This window comes from Heteronotia binoei, chromosome 5, assembly GCF_032191835.1.
Source record: "Heteronotia binoei isolate CCM8104 ecotype False Entrance Well chromosome 5, APGP_CSIRO_Hbin_v1, whole genome shotgun sequence".
In the NCBI taxonomy this organism is placed as follows: Eukaryota; Metazoa; Chordata; class Lepidosauria; order Squamata; family Gekkonidae; genus Heteronotia; species Heteronotia binoei.
Genome location: NC_083227.1, coordinates 23981809 through 24000523, shown reverse-complemented (window position 1 = coordinate 24000523; position 18715 = coordinate 23981809). Strand labels below are relative to the sequence as shown.

Genomic DNA, 18715 nt, shown 5'->3' with positions numbered 1-18715 from the left:
AAAGGGACGGCACATCTTTTCAATGCCTTCCTTCCTTAGGAAATAAAGGATAGGGGCACCTTCTTTGGGGGCTCATAGAATTGCACCCCCTGGTCCAATCTTTTTGAAACTTGGGGGGTATTTTGGGGAGAGGCACTAGATGCTATACTGAAAATTTGGTGCCTCTACCCCAAAACACAGCCCCCCCCCCAGAGCCCCAGATACTCGCAGATGAATTCTCCATGATTTTCTATGGGAATAAATCTCCATAGGGAATAACAGAGTTCCCAGCAGACATTTCCCCCCTCCCCCCGCTTTCTGACGACCTTGTAGCAGGGGGAGGGCCTCCAATCCGGGGGATCCCCTGCCCCCACCTGGGGATTGGCAACCCTACTCAGTCCTCCAGCTCTCCTGGCAGCGAAACCGGAAGTGGGAGAACTTGGGCCGGCTCTCTAGGAAGCGCAGCTCAATGGCTTGAGCCCTCTCAGGCGAAGAAATGAAACAAAGACCAATTTCACACCAGACCTTTAATGCTGGTTGAGCACTGTCCCTAAATTGGCGTTCTGCGCTAGAATCATAGAACCAGATAAACCAACTCTATGACTGGATGATCCTATGATTTTAGTGTAGAATGTCAGTTTGGGGACAGAGATAAACCAGGATTAAAGGTCTCGTGTGAAATTGGTCAAAGTTTGAGTCCAGTCAGTGGCACCTTTAAGACTAACAAAGTTTAATTCTGGGGATAAGCTTTCATGTGGATGCACATTTCTTCAGATGCAAATACTACTCCCCACCCCTTTTTTGTATATTTTTGTGTGTGTTTGTGTCTGCACCTGGACGTCATGGCAACTTCTGGTGACTGACCCCTACTAGAGGCCTGGAGGATATTCAGGGAGGTGGCTGAATAAAGCCTGCCCTTACCTCCCGGCTGCTGGTATTTCAAAGTCTCTCATCCAAGTACTAACCAGAGTCAACCCTGCTTAGCTTGAGATCTGAGGCTTATTGTTAGATAAAAGATCTCCCTTTGAGTTACATCTCCTGTCCTGGGATGTCTGCTAATTCTGGATGTTTAATGGTCAGGCAATGGTCTGAACGTTTCTGGCCCTGAAAACCCTGTGGGGACGGCTGAGACCATCATCAACAAAAAGAGGTTGCTGGGCGGGGCTGGTGAGGAAGGCATACTGTCCATGCTCAGCCAGTGACAAAGTGGGGTGGAAACAGAATGGAGTAAAAAACCCCCCCAAACTAGCCTTGAAACCCTAGCTTTGGAACCCTCTGAGCAAGTACAGTGACAACTTTAACCGGAGCATGAATCCCTAGACTACATTACTTGGCTATATTATAGCAAAGTCTACAAAATGGCAACCAAGACCTCACAAGGAGGTCGTAGTCCGAATATGTGACTTGGCTTTTCCTCCCTTTTAAGTTTCACACTTCCCAAAAGAACACCTATTCAGTAAATACCCGTTTGTTTCCCTTTTTTGATTAGCCTGCAATTTTTAAAGGGTTTTTCTTTCCTTTTTTGGGTGTGTGTGTCTTTTTACTGGGTGCCTCTGCCTCTTATGTTGGACCCACACCATGAAGCATGGGGGATAACTTCAGTATTTTAGATATTTGGTGATTTGCAATGCAGATCACCATATGAACCCAACATGCAGGAGATCAGCCCATGTACTGTTCCTGTGAAAATGCAGGCCTTGGGCCCATGTAGATATCATAGAGGCAGCCAGGGTTGTCATTCACACAGAAAGTGCACTGCATATATGTCTAATTGCCAAAGGAAGTCGTGGAGGAGAGAATTCAAGCCCAGGCCTTTGCCAGTCTAGGGTTGCCAGCTCTTGGTGGGGAAATACCTGGAGATTTGGGGGTTGGAAACTAACATATGTACCTAATATTGACAATGGCACCAATTCAATGTTAAAAAATTTATGGAACAATTAAGCTTTGGAAATGGGAAATGCTCGGTGGAAAAAGAAGTAAAGCACTGAAAAGCTCTCCAGCTCACATCTCTGTTCTTGATCTTGAATTGTGCAATTCCAATCCTTCTTGAAATCACTTATTTCCATGAGATTAGCAGGGTGTGCCCATCCTTGCACTGTAATGCTTCCATCTCTAGAATAACCCATGAAGCCAGGCTCATGTTTGAGAGAGGAAGAAGACACCAGAGAGAGATCCCACCCAATGCTTCGGGAACCTCGCATCCCATACCTGAGCAGAGATTCCACCAGAGATACCATGATTCTCCAGAAGTCAAAGAATAGGGCCACCTGGAAGGAGTCCTTCAGCACCTCTTCTGAGACCAATCAGCTAGGCTGAACTGGAAGTACCACAGCATAGCGCCCCTGGTCTCCATCCTGGTCACTCAGCTCTGAAGAATTCCTTCCTGTGGTATGAATGGAGAGTCACCAAGAACACTTTCCAAGAGGTCTCAACAAATCCCAGGCACTAGATCACCTAGAAATTTCATTGTGGTGTCAAGTATTTTTATCAGTCATTTATTGTAAGTGCCTCTTTGTGAATCTCAGTAGAAGTACAATGCTTATTTACGGGAGAGACAAGAGGTAAGCTTTTTGTTGCGATGGCATCCAATGTTATCCTGCATTTACACTACACAATTTTTGTTGCAGCTTTTAAGGGAAAAGATGAACAATGAAGACTTTAGAATTAGGTGTTACGGTAGCAATAATGAGAAAGTACGGTCATGAAAATATAAAAACCAGAAGGCTGAAAAATAAGTCTAAATCTATAGCATTAGAACCCACCCACCCCCCAAATTTTTTTGGGGGGGGGAGGGTCAGTCTTCAAAGTCAAGGAAACCACTAACAATGAAACTTTTATTCCCTCTTCTATCATTCTTCTCAGTAGTCCTGACCTGGACCCTTGGCACTGACCTTCTCAAACCACAAGAAGATGGCACCGGTCAGGTCATCCCCTTCTGCTGACTTCCCTCTTCTCCTTTCTTTCCTGCTCCACGCCCCCTCTTTCTCCTTGCAGATAGATCCAGGTGGGTAGCCATGTTGGTCTGAAGCAGGAGTCCAGTAGCACCTTTAAGACCAACAAACTTTTATTCAGAATGTAAGCTTTCGTGTGCATGCACACTTCTTCAGACAAGGAATGAGGTTACTGTACCTCATCCCTTGTCTGAAGAAGTGTGCATAACCACGAAAGCTTACCCCACCCTGAGCCTGCTTCGGCGGGGAGGGTGGGATATAAGTCTAATAAATAAATAAATAAGTTTGTTGGTCTTAAAGGTGCTACTGGACTCCTGCTTTGTTCTTTTTCTCCTTGGTTCCCTTTGACCACTTATTTCCACTTCTGGGTTGGCCGAGTGAGTCTGGAAGACATTGCTGAGTATGACTGGGGATGCCACCTCCATCTCATGTTACTCTCTACATGTAGTATCTCATTTGTACACTTTCTCCTCAACAAAACAAACACTAAAAGTATAGCTTTGGTGTTACCATACCAACCAAAAAAGTTAATATTTGAGACCCAACCAATCCAAAACCTACCATGTAGATGCAGAGTCCAGAGATTTCCATACTTAACAATCCATTTCACATTTCATGCGAGAAGGGTCTCATCCCAGAGGCAAATTATTTGTTTTTCACGGCAATCCAATGATGTATGTTAGGTTCAGAAAGTGAATGGCCAAGTGTGAATTTGAACCCAGATGCACACAGCTGTATCCCAGTGCTAAAACTGTTGAACTCAATACACGGAGATGAGATGCAGCAGAAGCTGCCTGGCTCAGGCAAGAATTTCTACAATTTTACAGAGTTTTTACAAACATCTAACACACTTGTACCAGACAATCATTTTAAACGTTTTGTAATCAACGGTTTGTAAAACCCCCCCACAAAACATAGATCCCACCTGATGCTGTTTTGCAAGAATCAAGGGGGAATCTGTATTTCAGTGCATTCACTTTCAAAATCCAAGGACCCCCACCCAGTTCTAGGATGCTGGGTATTGTTCAGGGCTACTCCGCAGTTACTGAGTTTTCCTTTGAATCTGAATTAATCCCAGTGTGAGACACTGAAAAGCTCACAGCAGCCTGAACCCATGACACCTGGGCAACCAAAAAGGAGCCTCTTCGGAACCAACTATGTAGAAAGTTTAATTTTTACGTTGATTCACTGAGGAACCTGAAGACATGATCTTGGCCTCAAGCTCTTGCTAAACCCTGTTTCTCCCCTGTGTGGCTTCCTCAGTGCTTAAGGAGAGCAGAACTGGTCTTGAATCTTCTTCCACCTTTAGAGAACATATTTACTTTTTCCCTTTTGAGATCTGTTTGAGGCTTCAGTCATGGCTGAAGCTCTTTGCACAATTCAAACATTTATACTGTTTGTCCCCCCCACATTTGAATTTTGTTTGTTTCTATAGCTACGGTAAGGCTTCTGAGCAGATGCAAGCTCTTAGTTTCACTTCTGTGTGGATTCTAGAGTTGCTGCTAATGCATCAGATACAAGATGAGTTTTTGTCACACGCATAGCAGCTATGCAGTTTCTCCACATATGGGTTCTTTCATGCCGTTGAAGGTTGCCATTGCACTTGAATCTCCTTCCACACTCTGAGCATTCAAAAGGTTTCTCCCCTGTATGAATTCTTTCATGTCGTTGAAGATGGCAACTCCTACTGAATTTCTTCCCGCACTCTGAGCATTCAAAAGGTTTCTCACCTGTGTGAATTCTTTGATGCCGTTGAAGGTCGACCCTCCAGTTGAAGCTCTTTCCACACTCTGAGCATTCAAAAGGTTTCTCTCCTGTATGAGTAATTAGATGCTGTTGAAGATGGCAACTTTGACTGAATTTCTTTCCACATGCTGAGCATTCAAAAGGTTTCTCCCCTGTGTGAATTCTCTGATGCCGCTGAAGATTGCTACTCCAATTGAATGTCTTTCCACACTCTGCGCACTCAAAAGGTTTCTCCCCTGTGTGAGTTCTTTGATGCTGTTCAAGGTGCAAATTCCTACTGAATTTCTTTCCACACTCTGAGCATTCAAAACGCTTCTCCCCTGTGTGGGTTCTTTGATGCTGTTGAAGATGCAAACTAATACTAAATTTCTTTCCACACTCTGAGCATTCAAAAGCTTTCTCCCCTATGTGAGTTCTTTGATGCTGCTGAAGATTGCCACTCTGGCTGAATTTCTTTCCACATTCCGAGCATTCAAAAGGTTTCTCCCCTGTGTGGATTCTTTGGTGAACAAGGAGCTGAGATTTGTATCTGAAATACTTTCCACATTGAAAACATTTATATGCCTTCTTATGCTTTGGAAAATGTAAATTATCCTTTTTTCCATCAGAGAAACTCTTTCCACTCCCTGCACAGATCAATGGCTTCTCTTCTGAATGAATTCTTTGGTGGTGAATAAGGCTTGCTTTGTGTGAAAAGCCTTTGCCACAGGGTGAGCAGCTATACACTTTGCCTGCTGTGTGAATCCTTTGATGTCTAAGAATCTGTGGTTTACAGCTGAAGCTCTTCCCACACTCCAAACGTTTAGGAATGTTCTTTACACTGTGCATTCGCAAATGGGTATTATATTGTGTTGGATCTGAGAAGTCCATTCCACACTCCAAGCATTTGCATGTTTCTTCAGCTGTATGAATCAATTCACGGAGATCCCTTCCCTCTAGATTCCTGAAGTTTCCTTTCACCTGTTGATTCCTGGTTTTGTCCAATGGTAACCCAAACAGTTCCTCATCTTCCTCATTTTCCTGATCACCTGCTGTGGGAATAAAGAGAGAAACCCCATTATCACTCAGACAAGGAGAACTGACCTGCACTTGAAGTTCTTTCTAAAAGAGTATAGTTCAGTGGTTTCTTCTTGGGGTACATTACAGCATCCATTAATTTAAACTTCAAATGTACATTAAGCCTGAATCAAATAAGCTTTTATACAGCTCCTCACCTGTGTGAATTCTTTGATGTGAAGTAAGGGTTGTTTGACGACTGAAGCTCTTTCCACACTCCATGCAGTTATATGGTTTCTTTCCTGACTGAATTTGTTCCTGTGAAACAGTGTTCATGTTCCGAATACAAGGCTTTTTGACACCCACACTTTCAATTTCTTTTTCCTTGCAGTGGATTCTCTGGTTAGAACGGAGGTCTTCCTTCCTTCTGTCTTTCACTGGCCTTTCATCTTGGTCTGGGATCTCACAGCAGCCTCCTCCTAGGAAAGGCATGGATTTCTCCTTCTTCTCATCCATGTCATTTCCCTCTTTCCTCCTGGTTCCATCTGAATCCCTAATGTTTTCACCAGAGTCTTCCTCCTTAGTGCTTTCTGATGATGACCCCTGTAATTTTCCAGTGCTCTCCTCTGTGTGTCCTGCTGGAATAAAATGAGAGATCCTGTCAACAGCTATGGAAGAAACCAAATATGGAAAAATTCCAAGTCCAGCTTTAGAAGTACAGAGAAAACAGTCTGCTAGATAAGTGCATAGTCTGCAGAAATTCCATAAGTGGCAAGCACAATACATCCTGATAATCCAGCAGAAGGAACCAAGCAGAAATTCCCAGCATAGCAGCAAACATCTAAAGCAGGGTGTCAAACATGCGGCCTGGAGGCCAAATCAGGCCTTCAGAGGGCTCCTATCAGGCCCCCGAGGAACTGGCTGTCATCTGCTTTCTTCTCCCTTTCTCTTGCTTCCTTCTGCATAACAGCTTGCTTTGCAAGGCTTGCTCAATTGCACAGGAACTACAGAGCAAAATCTCTATTTTCTCCACTGGCTGAGGCTCCTCCCTTGGGGAGAAAGGGGGGAGGAATAGCTTGTTTTGCCAGGCTCTCTCAATTGCACAGCAAACCGACTGAGCCATGCATCTCTTCCTCTGTTGGCTGAGACTCCCCCCCCCCCAAGTCCCCTGGGGAAGGAAGGAAAGAGCCAGAGCTTCCTTTGCCCAGTTCCCTGGATCCCATGGGAGAAATACAAAGAAAACATCCTTAAGACCAATGAGTGCTAACATTTTAAGCATGTTTTAAGTTTTTTAAATATATATACTTGTGTTTGTCTGTGTTCTTTATAAAATTTATATCTCTGCTACCTAATCTTAAATAGCTCGGCCCAACCCAACATGGTCTGGCCCAGCAAGGTCTCATTTATGTCAGATCCAGCCCTCATAACATGAAGGAAGGACAATGGCCTGGCCAACCTTGTCCTGCCTCCATCTTAAGACTCAGAAGGCAGCATTAAGCTTTCATGTACCTTGACCTATGCAAGAATGCTGAGGGTCTCAGAATGTGCTGCCCTTTCACCTCCTTCCTGGAATCCGCATTTGGGATAGACAGCTAAAGTAAACATTGGTCTCCTTAAATCTGCACGTTGCTGGTAAATGATTGTGTAGAAGAATGTATAAAATAAAACCACCACCACTGTCAGAAGCAAGCAGGGTGGACAGACTGGTGTGTGACCGTCATCTCTGAATCGTATGTCATTACTACAATAACAAATGAGTTTGACACCCCTGTTAGTTCACACTAACATCAAACCCCTGGTCTAGAGGGTTTGATGCCCTTTAGACTGCTGCTACTATGCCAGGAATTTTCACTGAGACTTGAGAACTCTGTTGATTAATTCTTATGTCACTGTACTTCTGCCTGCTGTTTACATTGTATAAGTTAAGGCTGTATGTGAGTGTTACTCTAGAGGAAGGCTTGTTTTCCAAAATGGGGATATTATAATTGGCTGAAACCCCATGGAGTCTTGCTTGATTCCTTCTGCTGGATCATCAAGTTTCACAGTGCTCTCCATTTATGGAATTCCTGCAGACTATGCACTTCTCTTGTGGACTGTTCTCTTTGTACTTCTAATGGAAGAAACCAAGTCAGGTAAGTCACGCCTGTTTTCTGGAGGATATTTTGATTCCTCCCTCAGAGTCTCCCTCAAACACATAGTAAGGAGCTCGATACACATTGTGCCCGACCTGGCCTTGCAATGGAACCGGTTTTATCCTCTGCCTTTCTCCCCCCTCCACAAAAATCCCTATATGAATACTTTAAAGGAAAAAGGGGCTGAAGATTTATTCCCCCTTGCTTCGTATTTGACTTGCTCTGTACAAGAACACATGAACCTGCCATTGGCCCATCAAGGTCAGTATTGTCTACTCAAACTGGCAGGTCTCCAGGGTCCACAGGCAGAGGAACCAGTTTGGTGTAGTGGTTAAGTGTGTGGACTCTTATCTGGGAGAACCGGGTTTGATTCCCCACTCCTCCACTTGCACCTGCTAGCATGGCCTTGGGTCAGCCATAGCTCTCACAGAGGTGTCCTTGAAAGGGCAGCTGCTGGGAGAGCCCTCTCAGTCCCACCCACCTTCCAGGGTGTCTGTTGTGGGGGAGGAAGATAAAGATTGTGAGCTGCTCTGAGACTCTGAAATTCAGAGTAGAGGGTGGGATAAAAATCCAGTATCATCTTCTTCTTCACATCCCTTATTACCTAGTCTTTTTACCTGGCGATGCTGGGAACTGAGCTTAGGATCTTCTCCACACAAAGCAGATGTTCTTCAACTGAGCCACAGCTCTTCCCCTTTAGATTTTCTGTGAGTGATGGTCAAGTACTAAAATACATCATAAAACCCGGAGAGTTTTGTGACAGGTGTGACACAGACCTTGAGTTGGCTTGCAGCCTCTGAAAAGGGGAGGGTACGCCTTGCCCAACAAACTAAACTCCTGTAGGAGAAACCTGATGGGATATGAGCTTCATTCAGCAGGGCTTTTCTCCTGAGAATCAGGTGCTCTGGAGGAACAAAGGACAGGGAACCAGCCCTTGACAGGAGAGAAGGAGCTATTGCTGGGCTCAGCTCCATAAGGAGCTTCCAAGACCTCACTATCAGCCCCCAGAAGGCCTCCCTCCAATGTTCCCTCTACACTGTGGAGTTTTATGAGCAAAAATTCTGCTTTGTGAGCTACCGTCAGTAAAGTTGTGAGCTACTGCATGAATTAGTTTGCTCCGGGGCTATCCTTCCTGAGTTGAGGCAGAAATGTGTGAGCCAGAGGCTAAAAAACTGTGAGCTAGTTCACACTAACTCAGCTTTGAGGGAACACTGCCTCCCTCCCTCCTTACCCAGTGAGCTGGCCTCTCCATCTTCCTCTTCTTTGATGCCCATGAAGGGATGCCTCTGCCCGCTCTCAAGTAGAGCCTCACCTGCCTCAGAAGCCCGTCTGGCAGCTTCCTCCAACGGTACCTGCAAGAGCAGAGAGAGACATATCCTTTCAGGGCAGAGTGGCAAAGACAGGGAGAGGCAGAGTTGAGGGTTCTTCCTCCACCGTGACCTTAGCAGATTTACTAGTATGTCATACAGAGAAAGCAAGACACAGTTTATGTAAGGAATTCTGAGTGTCACATTACAGAACACTGTTATGGAAGTGAAATACACGAAGAAGGCATCCTCGCCAAGAAGGCCCAAGACATAACAGCAGTCACTGAACTGTACAGGAGGGAAATCAAAAGTCTCCAAGACTCTCCACACCTGCACCTGTGGGCAAGAATCTAGAGCACCCAGATACCCAGGACCTGCTCTTTCAGGGGGAGGGGGCCCCCATCAATACAGTCCCACCCTTTGGTTCCCAGGTTGAGAGAGAATTCCTCCCCATCCCAAATCCCTGGATTCAGCTTCTTAGGAACTAAGAAACAGACCTTTTCAACACACCCAGGCACTCCTCTGTTCCTCCAATATGGACAGAGATCTTAGTAACTGCTGCACCCAGGCCTTCCCACACACAGCACCCACAGAGCAGAAGGGCCTCACCTTCTTCTTCTGCCTCAAGAGGAACTCCTCGGCCACGGCCACAGCCTGGGAGCAGCTTTCAGGGCCTCTTTCCCTCACCCGGCTCTGGATCTCCTGGGGGAGGATGCTCAGCAGTTGTTCCAGGATCAAGAGCTCCAGGATTTGCTCCTTGCTGTGATTCTCCACTCTCAGCCACCCACGGCACATTTCCCGCAGTCGGCTGTAAGCCCCCCGGGGCCCCTCAGCCTCCTGGTAACAGAAGCACCTGAACTGCTGACGCTGCTTTTCCCGGCTCAGGGCATCCCCTCGCAAGATGGCTGCCTTCACCTTCCCATAATCCTCTCTGTCTCTGGCATCCAGACTGTTAAAGGCCTTTGCAGCTTCTCCACTGAGGGCTGGCAGGAGCTGGTTCACCCACTCTTCCTGGGGCCACTGACAGGCTTCGGCCACTTGCTCAAAGGAGGCCAGGAAGGCCTTGGCATCCTCCCAGGGGGAAGGTTTCTCTGGCAAGTGTCGGATTCCCCATCCACAGTGAGAGGACTTCAATGTCCTGAGGAATTCCTGCCACTGAGCTTCCCACTGCTCGAGGGGAAGGGGTCCTTCCCCCGTGGGCTGATTCACCGAATCTCTTAGTCTTCTTTGCAGGATCTGCCCAATGCTCCCAGCCTGGAGGACATGAGGGGGTATTCCTCGCCCCTCCAATACTTCTCCTGATTTGTGACCTGTGGGAGTTTTTTTCTCCATAGCTCAAGAGTTGCTGCTGCACCACTGAAAACTCTACAGTATGTTATCTTCCTCCACAAAGAACTTCTTCCTGGAGAGAAAAAGAACACAGGAAAGAGACACACTTGATCCCTCAGTTTCTGGTCCCCATGTGACTTTTCTGACCAGATATACTAGTTATATTCAGAAAGGTGTTGGAATGATTCTTTGACTGAATCCATCAAAGACAGGGCTGGGGAGTCTTGGGTGTGGGATGCCAGCTCTCGGCCCTTGACCATGTGCCCTTAACACCAGCACAGATGATCAAGAGCCTGGATGTAGTCCTGGATGCCACCTTGTCAATGGAGGCCCAAACAACTAATCTGGCGAGTGTTCTTCCAAATACTCGAAGCCAGGCAGGTGGCCCCTACCGGTTACACCCTGACCTAGCCACAGTAATCCATGCAACAGTCAACTCTAAGCTTGATTACTGTAACTCACTCTACAGTGGGCTGCCCTTGAAGCTGGTTTGGAAGTTACAGCTTGTCCAGAATGCAGCATCAATGGGTCCTTACAGGAGCCAATCACTGCACATATAAAACCTGTGCTTCACCAGCTGCACTGGCTCCAAGATGAGAACTAAGTCAGGTTCAAGAGTTTGGTCTTGACCTTTAGAGCCCTAAATGGTCAGGGTCCCCCTGCAGGATCGCCTTTCCTAGTATGTCCCCAAGAGAGCCAGTTTGGTGTAGTGGTTAAGTGCGCAGACTCTTATCTGGGAGAACCGGGTTTGGTTCCCCACTCCTCCACTTGCACCTTCTGGAATGGCCTTGGGTCAGCCATAGCTCTCGCAGGAGTTGTCCTTGAAAGGGCAGTTTCTGTCAGAGCTCTCTCAGCCCCACCCACCTCACAGGGTGTCTGTTGTGGGGGAAGAAGATAAAGGAGATTGCAAATCGCTCTGAGACTCTGATTCAGAGAGGAGGGCGGGGTATAAATCTGGTCTTCTTCTTACACTTAAGCAGGGCTTTTTTTCGTAGCAGGAACTCCTTTGCATATTAGGCCACACACCCCGATGTACCCAATCCTCTGAGAGCTTACAGTAGGTCTTATAACCAGGTTTTTGAACTGAACCTGAAAACTAATGGGGAGCCAACAGACACTTAAAAGAAGAAGCTCGCTCTGCCTAATCTCCAATATTAAATGAGCTGTAGTGCTCTCCATTGCCTGAAGTTTCCAAGTAGTGTTCAAGGACTGTCCCTTGTGGCATGCAGTCCAGTAGTCTAGCCACAAGGCAGCACGTCTCTGGAGTCTCTGTCAGGAATGCTATTTTGATTGGTTTCAAAAGAGATGCAAGGGATGGAATCAGGGAGTCTCCTGTGTGTCATACACAGGCTCTGACATATATGGGCTCTCCAGCCTCTCCCCACAAAAAGGCCTTCTCACCAGCCCTGTGCTACCTGCCCTCCCTGTCTCTTGCCCAAAGGAAGGGTCTGAATTCAAAAGAATTTCCTTCTATACATGGCACTTTTATTTTCAAAGTTCAACAATGAGAACTTGAAAACTCACATCATCATGGAGAGAATCAACATTTCCCTCCTTTCAAAAAAGTGTTCCAGAATCCTGTATTCTGTCTAGGAACCTCGACTCTTGTGGCACAGACTGGTAAACTGCAGTACTGCAGTCCAAGCTCTGCTCACAGCCTGAGTTTGATACCAGCTGAAGCTGGGTTCAGGTAGCCGGCTCAAGGTTGACAGCCTTCCATCCTTCCGAGGTTGGTATCCAGCTTGCTGGGGGGAAAGTGTAGATGACTGGGGGAGGCAGTGGCAAACCACCCCGTAAAAAGTCTGCCATGAAAACATCATGATGCCATGTCACCCCAGAGTTGGAAACCACCGGTGTTTGCACAGGGGACTACCTTTACCTTTTTAAAAGAAAAAAAACATGTTTCTTTAATCCAGAGATGAAAAGATGACATGTGCCCCTCTTTCCTGCCCCACCTTCTAGCCAGAACATCTATTCTCTGATTCCAGGCAAGGAAAGTCTGAGTGCGGTGACTCAGTGTGGATGAGGATTAACTCTGTTCATGCTCAGAGGCAAGCCAAATAAAACTCTGGAAATGGGATGGAGAGCAAGAGGATCCCTCAGGAATCCTTCACAATGCACCCCCTGAAGCAAAATCTCTGTTATAACCAAGTTGCATTTACGCACCTCCTCCTGCTTCAAAGCAATCTCATCGACACTAACAAGGAAAAGATTATTTGGCTGCGATCACACACACAAGGCTGGCCCTTCCACTAGGCAATTGCCTAGGGCACCAGCCTTCTGAGGGGCTTAACTGGGCAACTCCCATGTGATTCGGTGACTTTATCAAGTGCAGGGGGGCTCCAGAAGCTAGCTTTTACCTAGGGTGCCAGAAAGTCCAGGGCCAGCCCTGCACACACACTAAATATATGAACATATAAGGTTGCCTTCTACTGAATCAGACCCTGGGTCCATCAAAGTCAGTATTGTCCACTCAGACTGGCAGCGGCTCTGCAGGGTCTCAAGCTGAGGTTTTTCACGCCTATTTGCCTGCACCCTTTTTAGTTGGAGATGCCGGGGATTGAACCTGGGACCTTCTGCTTACCAGTGGGGAGCCACTGTCCCTCCCCAATAACGCACTCGCAATCCACTTTCACTGCACTTCCCAACTGCACTTCCCCAGTTCACACAGCAAAATCCAGTTGCAAAGCGCATTGAAAGTGGATTGCAAGAGCATTATTTAGAGTTTGCGTGTGTGTGATTGCAGCCTTTTGCTTGATAGCGCGGTGCCCTCCCCGGGGCTCCAGATCGGGTTCGCTTTACTCGGAGTTCCGTGCAGGAGTTTAGCTCAAGTGTCAGGCTCCCTCCTCTTTCTCAGACCGGGGTGGGGGTCTCCATGGGGCCAGTTCTCTCTCTTTCCCCCGCCTAAAATACGAAGCCCTCTTCCGTCGCATCAAACTCTGCAGCGAAACCGCCACTCAGCCGCTGCCCGCCCGGCTCCTGCGCCTTTAGCAGAGGTTTCCTCGGCAAAGATCCGCAGGGGATTCGGAATCCCCGATCTCCTCATGCACTTTTCTGCAGCAAGCCTCCTCGGGAGCAGAGAAGGGGCCGGCCCCACCTCCTCCTTCCCATCCTGGCCCTGCTCTGCAGCGAGCCCCCAGAGAGGCCCCCTCCCCTTGCATGGCTGCCCAGTCTGGGGGGAGCCTCTTCCCCACCCACCCTTACCCTTCCAGCCGCCCCCAGGCCCGGATCCAGCCTCGGTCCTCCAGCATAGCAAAAAACAAAAGACGGATCCCAAAGGGAGGAAGTTGGGCAAGCTTTCTGGGAAATGCAGCTCTATCGCTTTAACCCTCTCAAGCTATCATATGCAAAATAAATTCAGGTGGGGTAGCCGAGTTGGTCTGAAGCTGCTGGAAAAAACTTGACAGTGTGCTTACACGGAAAAAGCTTGTACCCTGAACGAATTTCTCCTTCCCTCTGGACTCAAACTTCGTTCTGCTGGTTCAGACCAACAAACAGCTACTCAGCTTGAGCCATCTACTACTTACGGTAAATATTTATTTAGCGCCCCCCCCCCCCCAAAAAAAAATGATTTTTAAAATCCCACACCAAAGTTAGCACACTAAGCAAGCCATAGGGATTAATTAATAGGAAGCCAGCCTGTTTAAGTACTGGCATGTCTCATTGTTTGAAGTGGGCAGCACATAACATTCCTTGAAAGCCTAAGGATTACCTGTTGTGGAGTGCAGGTTCCTGGGCATAAATTCTGGATATCTTAAATTCTGGCCCCAGGTCTTCAACCCAATCTAAAACCAAGGTTCTACACAATGGCTGACCGGTCAGGGTGTCAGCTTGCCTGATGGCAAGTGGGCCCCTGATGAAGTAGCCCCCCCTTAAACATAAGGAAAGGAAAGGTCCCCTGTGCAAGCACCAGTTGTTTCCGACTCTGGGGTGACATTGCTTTCATAATGTTTTCACGGCAGACTTTTTATGGGGTGGTTTGCCATTGCCTTCCCCAGACATCTACACTTCCCCCCCAGCAAGCTGGGGACTCATTTTACCGACCTCAGAAGGATGGAAGGCTGAGTCAACCTCGAGCCGGCTACCTGAAAAACCAGCTACCGCCAGGGATCGAACTCAGGTCGTGAGCAGAGCTTAGGACTGCAGTACTGCAGCTTTAACACTCTGCGCCGCGGGGCTCTTTTCTTAAACATTAGACAATATGTTAAAAATGTTAATGTCCTTTCAGTAGCTTGAAAATATAATAGACGTTCCAATATTATTGCTGTAATGCAACGAAAATTTACATTGTATAAATAGGGTTGCCAGCCTCCAGGTGGGGCCTGGGGATCTCCCACTTTTACAACTGATCTCCAACTGGCAGAGATCAGCTCCTCCCCTGGAGAAAATGCAATCTGTATTTTCATTTAATATCTACTGCATACTGTCAGTAAAATGTACAATATATGTACACTGTTTGTTGTAGTGGTTGAGCCAGTGTAGTGTAGAGCCAATTTAGCTCTGGCAGAGGTTGTCCTTGAAAGGGCAGCTGCTGTGAGAGCCCTCTCCAGCCCCACTCACCTCACAGGGTGTCTGTTGTGGGGGAGGAAGGTAAAGGAGATTGTGAGCCGCTCTGAGACTCTTCGGAGTGGAGGGCGGGATATAAATCCAATATCTTCTTCTTCTGTAATTACTACAAATATTTAATTTATATCCTGCCCTCCCCGCCGAAGGCAGGTTCAGGGCGGCTCACAGACCCAGGGTCGACACAAGCACATTAGTGTGACCGATAAGATAAACAATAAAAACATAGACCATAAAAAACAACTTTAAAACATTTGCATGTGCTGTTGTGTCATGAAATATATACATTTATTTTGCAAAAGTTTTAATTGTACCTTTTCCCCACTTAAGTATTCTTTTTGAAAATTTTATTTATTTCTTATAAAAAATAAATGATAGCCTTAAAGTTGTGGGTGGGCCCCCTTTGTCTCCTGACAACCAATATTTTTAGACTCACCCAGCCCACCACTGGTTCTACAAACCTTGTTAGCTGCAGCCTTCTGACTCTTCACGCTGCCACAACTTCATGTTTTAATCCAGGGCTGAACAGCCTTTTTGGCCCAAGTGCTGACACCCCCCCTCCCAATGTCTCCCTCTGAAGATTGTGCAGTGTTGGCAACCCAAACTGGGGGCATGGGGAGGGGAGGCTTGTTCTTGTCAAGACTGCCTCTATAGAGTCTATACTATTTCTTTGGGTTTTTTTCTTTGCATGCGACTGACAGACTAACTAAGATGGTTCTGGAAATACTGGTGACCTGAGCACACCCCAATTTACCACAACCTGCTTGGGGGATGGGGAAGAGGTGCTGCTGAATCCAGCAGCATGGTTTGGTGAGCCAGCACTTGGCATGGGTTTTGCGGGGGAGGGGATACCTGCTCTTGGAATAAAGCCCCACCATACACAAGAAGGAAAAGGAGCCCCAATATTCTCTGGGGAGACAACAGAGCAATGTGATCAAAGCGAGATGGTATAGTGGAGTGTCAAGGGTTCCAAGAGAAGAGTATATTGCTGAAAGTGTAAATAGTGGTTTGTTATAAGCCTCAATCCATTTGGCACTGAAAGGCAGACAGCTTTTTAACATGCCAAACACAGCAGACAATACAAGAGCTGTTCCACAGCAGAACTCACGCTGTCCAGGTGTGTGTGTGTCTCAATTCCCTGAGAGCAGCACTGTTCCTTTTGGGGGGGATGTTCCTCCTCCTTTCCCACCTTTCTTTTCTTTTGACTTCACCTACCAGCGCTCTGCATACTACCCAGGTGGCATTTCTGCCCTGAGTATCCACTGAGTTCTTTCCAGGGTCCTTCTGTAAGAATTAATTTTCTGAAAATGAGACTCAGATGTGTAGCTACTTCAGGTGCATTTCTTGATGCTCTTTTCCTGAAGGCCCAATCCCATCGGCTGACAGGAAAGGTGTACCTCAGCTCCCAAGAGCACTGACCTTCCCTCTCATCAGCCAGAATCAAACTTTGATGTCTCCAGTCTGGCTTCAGCCCCCCACCACAGGATCTGGGGTCTGAAGGGGAGGCAGAGTCAGAGACCAATGTCATCCACAGCAGCTCTCATCCAAAGGGAAGAGAGATAGACCTCAAGGTTAGAAAGCTGGACAGGACAACAAAGACTGGATCCTGCCATCTTCCTGTCAGGGCTCAGCAGCAGGGACTACCAGGATGAGTGCAATCGAAGAAGGCCGGATATCTGCATGCAGTCTGTGTGGATGAGGTGAGAACCACCTTCTGGGGGTGCTGGAAAAGAGCTCTGGAGAAGAACATAAGAGAAGCCATGTTGGATCAGGCCACTGGCCCATCCAGTCCAACATTCTGTGTCACACAGTGGCAAAACCCCCCAAAACCAAGTGCCATCAGGAGGTCCACCAGTGGGGCCAGGACACTAGAAGCCCTCCCACTGTTGCCCCCCCCCCCGCACCCATAATACAGAGCATCCCTTGCTCCAGAAAGAGAGTTCCAACAATAGGCTGTGGCTAACAGCCACTGATGAACCTCTGCTCCATATTGGTCCAAGAAGGCAGGGTCTTGGGTCAAGAGTGCCTTTCTTTCTTCCCTTTCACATCCAGGAAGCACGAGATCCACCCACCCCTTCGCAGAATTCTTTGAATGATGTGGTAGAAAGACACTAGAGACTCTCCGTCTTACATTCCTTTGTTTCCGTGGGCTACATCTCACCCTCTATTCACCTGACCTTTAATAGGGTAGTGAGAAGAGGTCAGAACTAGTCTCTGCCCCAAAAAGGTTCCAGTCTCAATTTTAAAAGGCAAGCAGACAGTGGAGGGAAGGAAGGAGGGAAAGCAGAAGCCGGATCTCCCCAGGAACAAACTAGAGAACTCTAGAAGGTTGACTTCTCAGATTCATGTATTCCCGGAACACCTCATCCTGACACAACAAATTAAGTACCTGAATGTCTTCTGGGATAACATCATGAGCCTGGGCAAAGAAAGGAATGGGTGAGGGAAGGAAGCCTCTTCCTCCTCTTCTCACTCTTGGGCCAGAAAAGAGGGGAAAAGCTGTGTCAACCTGGTGAGGGAGGGGGTTGTGGGTGGGGAGAAGCAAACACTGAACTCTTTCCTAGGATTTTAAGATAGAAGAACACTAAAGATGGCAGGAAGAGATAAAGGACAAGCACTCCCAGAAAACCTAGTGATAAAAAGGAAAATTTTCACAGTCTTTGGATTGTAAAAAACCATTTGCAGGGCGACATCTTTGGAAGGTTTTGCTCAAATGACAAAAGTTGTAGCAGTAGAACAGCGTGGGAGAGACAGTCCTGCAGTATGTGGATATTAGGCCTTTCATGGTTTTGTCAGTGATAACCAAAACCTTGAATTGGTAACCAATCATGAAGAGTCTGCAGAAAGGGTGTGACTTGCATGTTCCCCCTCCTGCCCAACATTAAAGAACAGGAGTACATGAGTTACCTGTAAGGACAGACCCATGAGCAGTGCATCACAGTAGTCTAGCCTGGAAAATGTTACTTACAATCAGCCCTCATTTGGGGCAGGAGCTCACAGGAGCAGAGCTCCAGAACCTCTAAATTTTGTGCTCTTTCTTTCTCCCCCTCCCCGACCCCCAAATACTTGTTTCTGTTCAAACCCCCTGTGAGAATTTTGCTGAACTTTAAGATTTGACAAATTTTCTAATATTTTCCCCCACCAAAAATTGGATAAAATAACCAAAACATATAAAGCAGACAGATGGAAATCTTCCTCATGCCACTGTGGCCACATAGGACAAAGTAATATAAAAAGTATGGTGGGATTAAGGTTTTATTATGACAATTATAATTCAAGAAGCATTGTAAGGTAGATGCTGAGCTGATATAATTTCGTACCCCTTCCGGTGATGTCAGGGGTGTGTGGCATATGCAAATGAGTTGTGCTAATGAGCGCCAGCACCTCTTTTTCTACAGAACGACCCCTGCTTAGTGCAGGAACGGCCAAATACGCCTACTATTGTATCAACAATGGCATCAACTCAGTGTTTAAAAGTTTATAAAATAACTGATCATCCAAAACGGAAAATGTCCAGTGGGAAAAAGAAAGCGCTGCAATCATTTTCACCCCGCATCACAGCTCTCAGCCTCCTTGAACATGGCAATCCAAATCATGCTTAAAATCCTTGACTTCCAGGAGCTAAGCTGCCCAAACCTGTGCTGTAATTCTTCCAACTCCAGCCGAGCTCCTATTTGAGGGAGGGAGAGGACGTCGGAGACAGATCCTGCCC

At 47.0% G+C, this 18715-nt stretch overlaps 2 protein-coding genes across 4 annotated transcripts in view; both read right to left on the bottom strand.

Annotated features, from left to right (window-relative positions):
* The window catches only part of LOC132571165 (zinc finger protein ZFP2-like), a 475317-nt gene that overhangs the window by 319391 nt on the left and 137211 nt on the right, over nt 1-18715 (bottom strand). The window lies entirely within an intron of this gene.
* LOC132571159 (zinc finger and SCAN domain-containing protein 2-like) lies at nt 2461-13705 on the bottom strand. Its single transcript, XM_060237836.1, has 5 exons — nt 13645-13705; nt 9721-10513; nt 9036-9156; nt 5891-6310; nt 2461-5707 (listed from the first exon to the last, which is right to left on the bottom strand). Exons 2-5 carry the CDS (start codon nt 10441-10443, stop codon nt 4404-4406), a joined length of 2568 nt encoding a protein of 855 aa, XP_060093819.1. The 5' UTR covers nt 10444-10513; nt 13645-13705; the 3' UTR covers nt 2461-4403.

Coding starts and splice junctions, on each gene's coding strand:
- LOC132571159 (XM_060237836.1), bottom strand. CDS start 10,443: ATGGAGAAAAAAACTCCCACAGGTCACAAATCAGGAGAAGTATTGGAG. Junction 9,157..9,720: donor TCTTGAGGCAGAAGAAGAAG/GTGAGGCCCTTC, acceptor CTGCTCTTGCAG/GTACCGTTGGAGGAAGCTGC. Junction 5,708..5,890: donor ACATCAAAGAATTCACACAG/GTGAGGAGCTGT, acceptor TTATTCCCACAG/CAGGTGATCAGGAAAATGAG.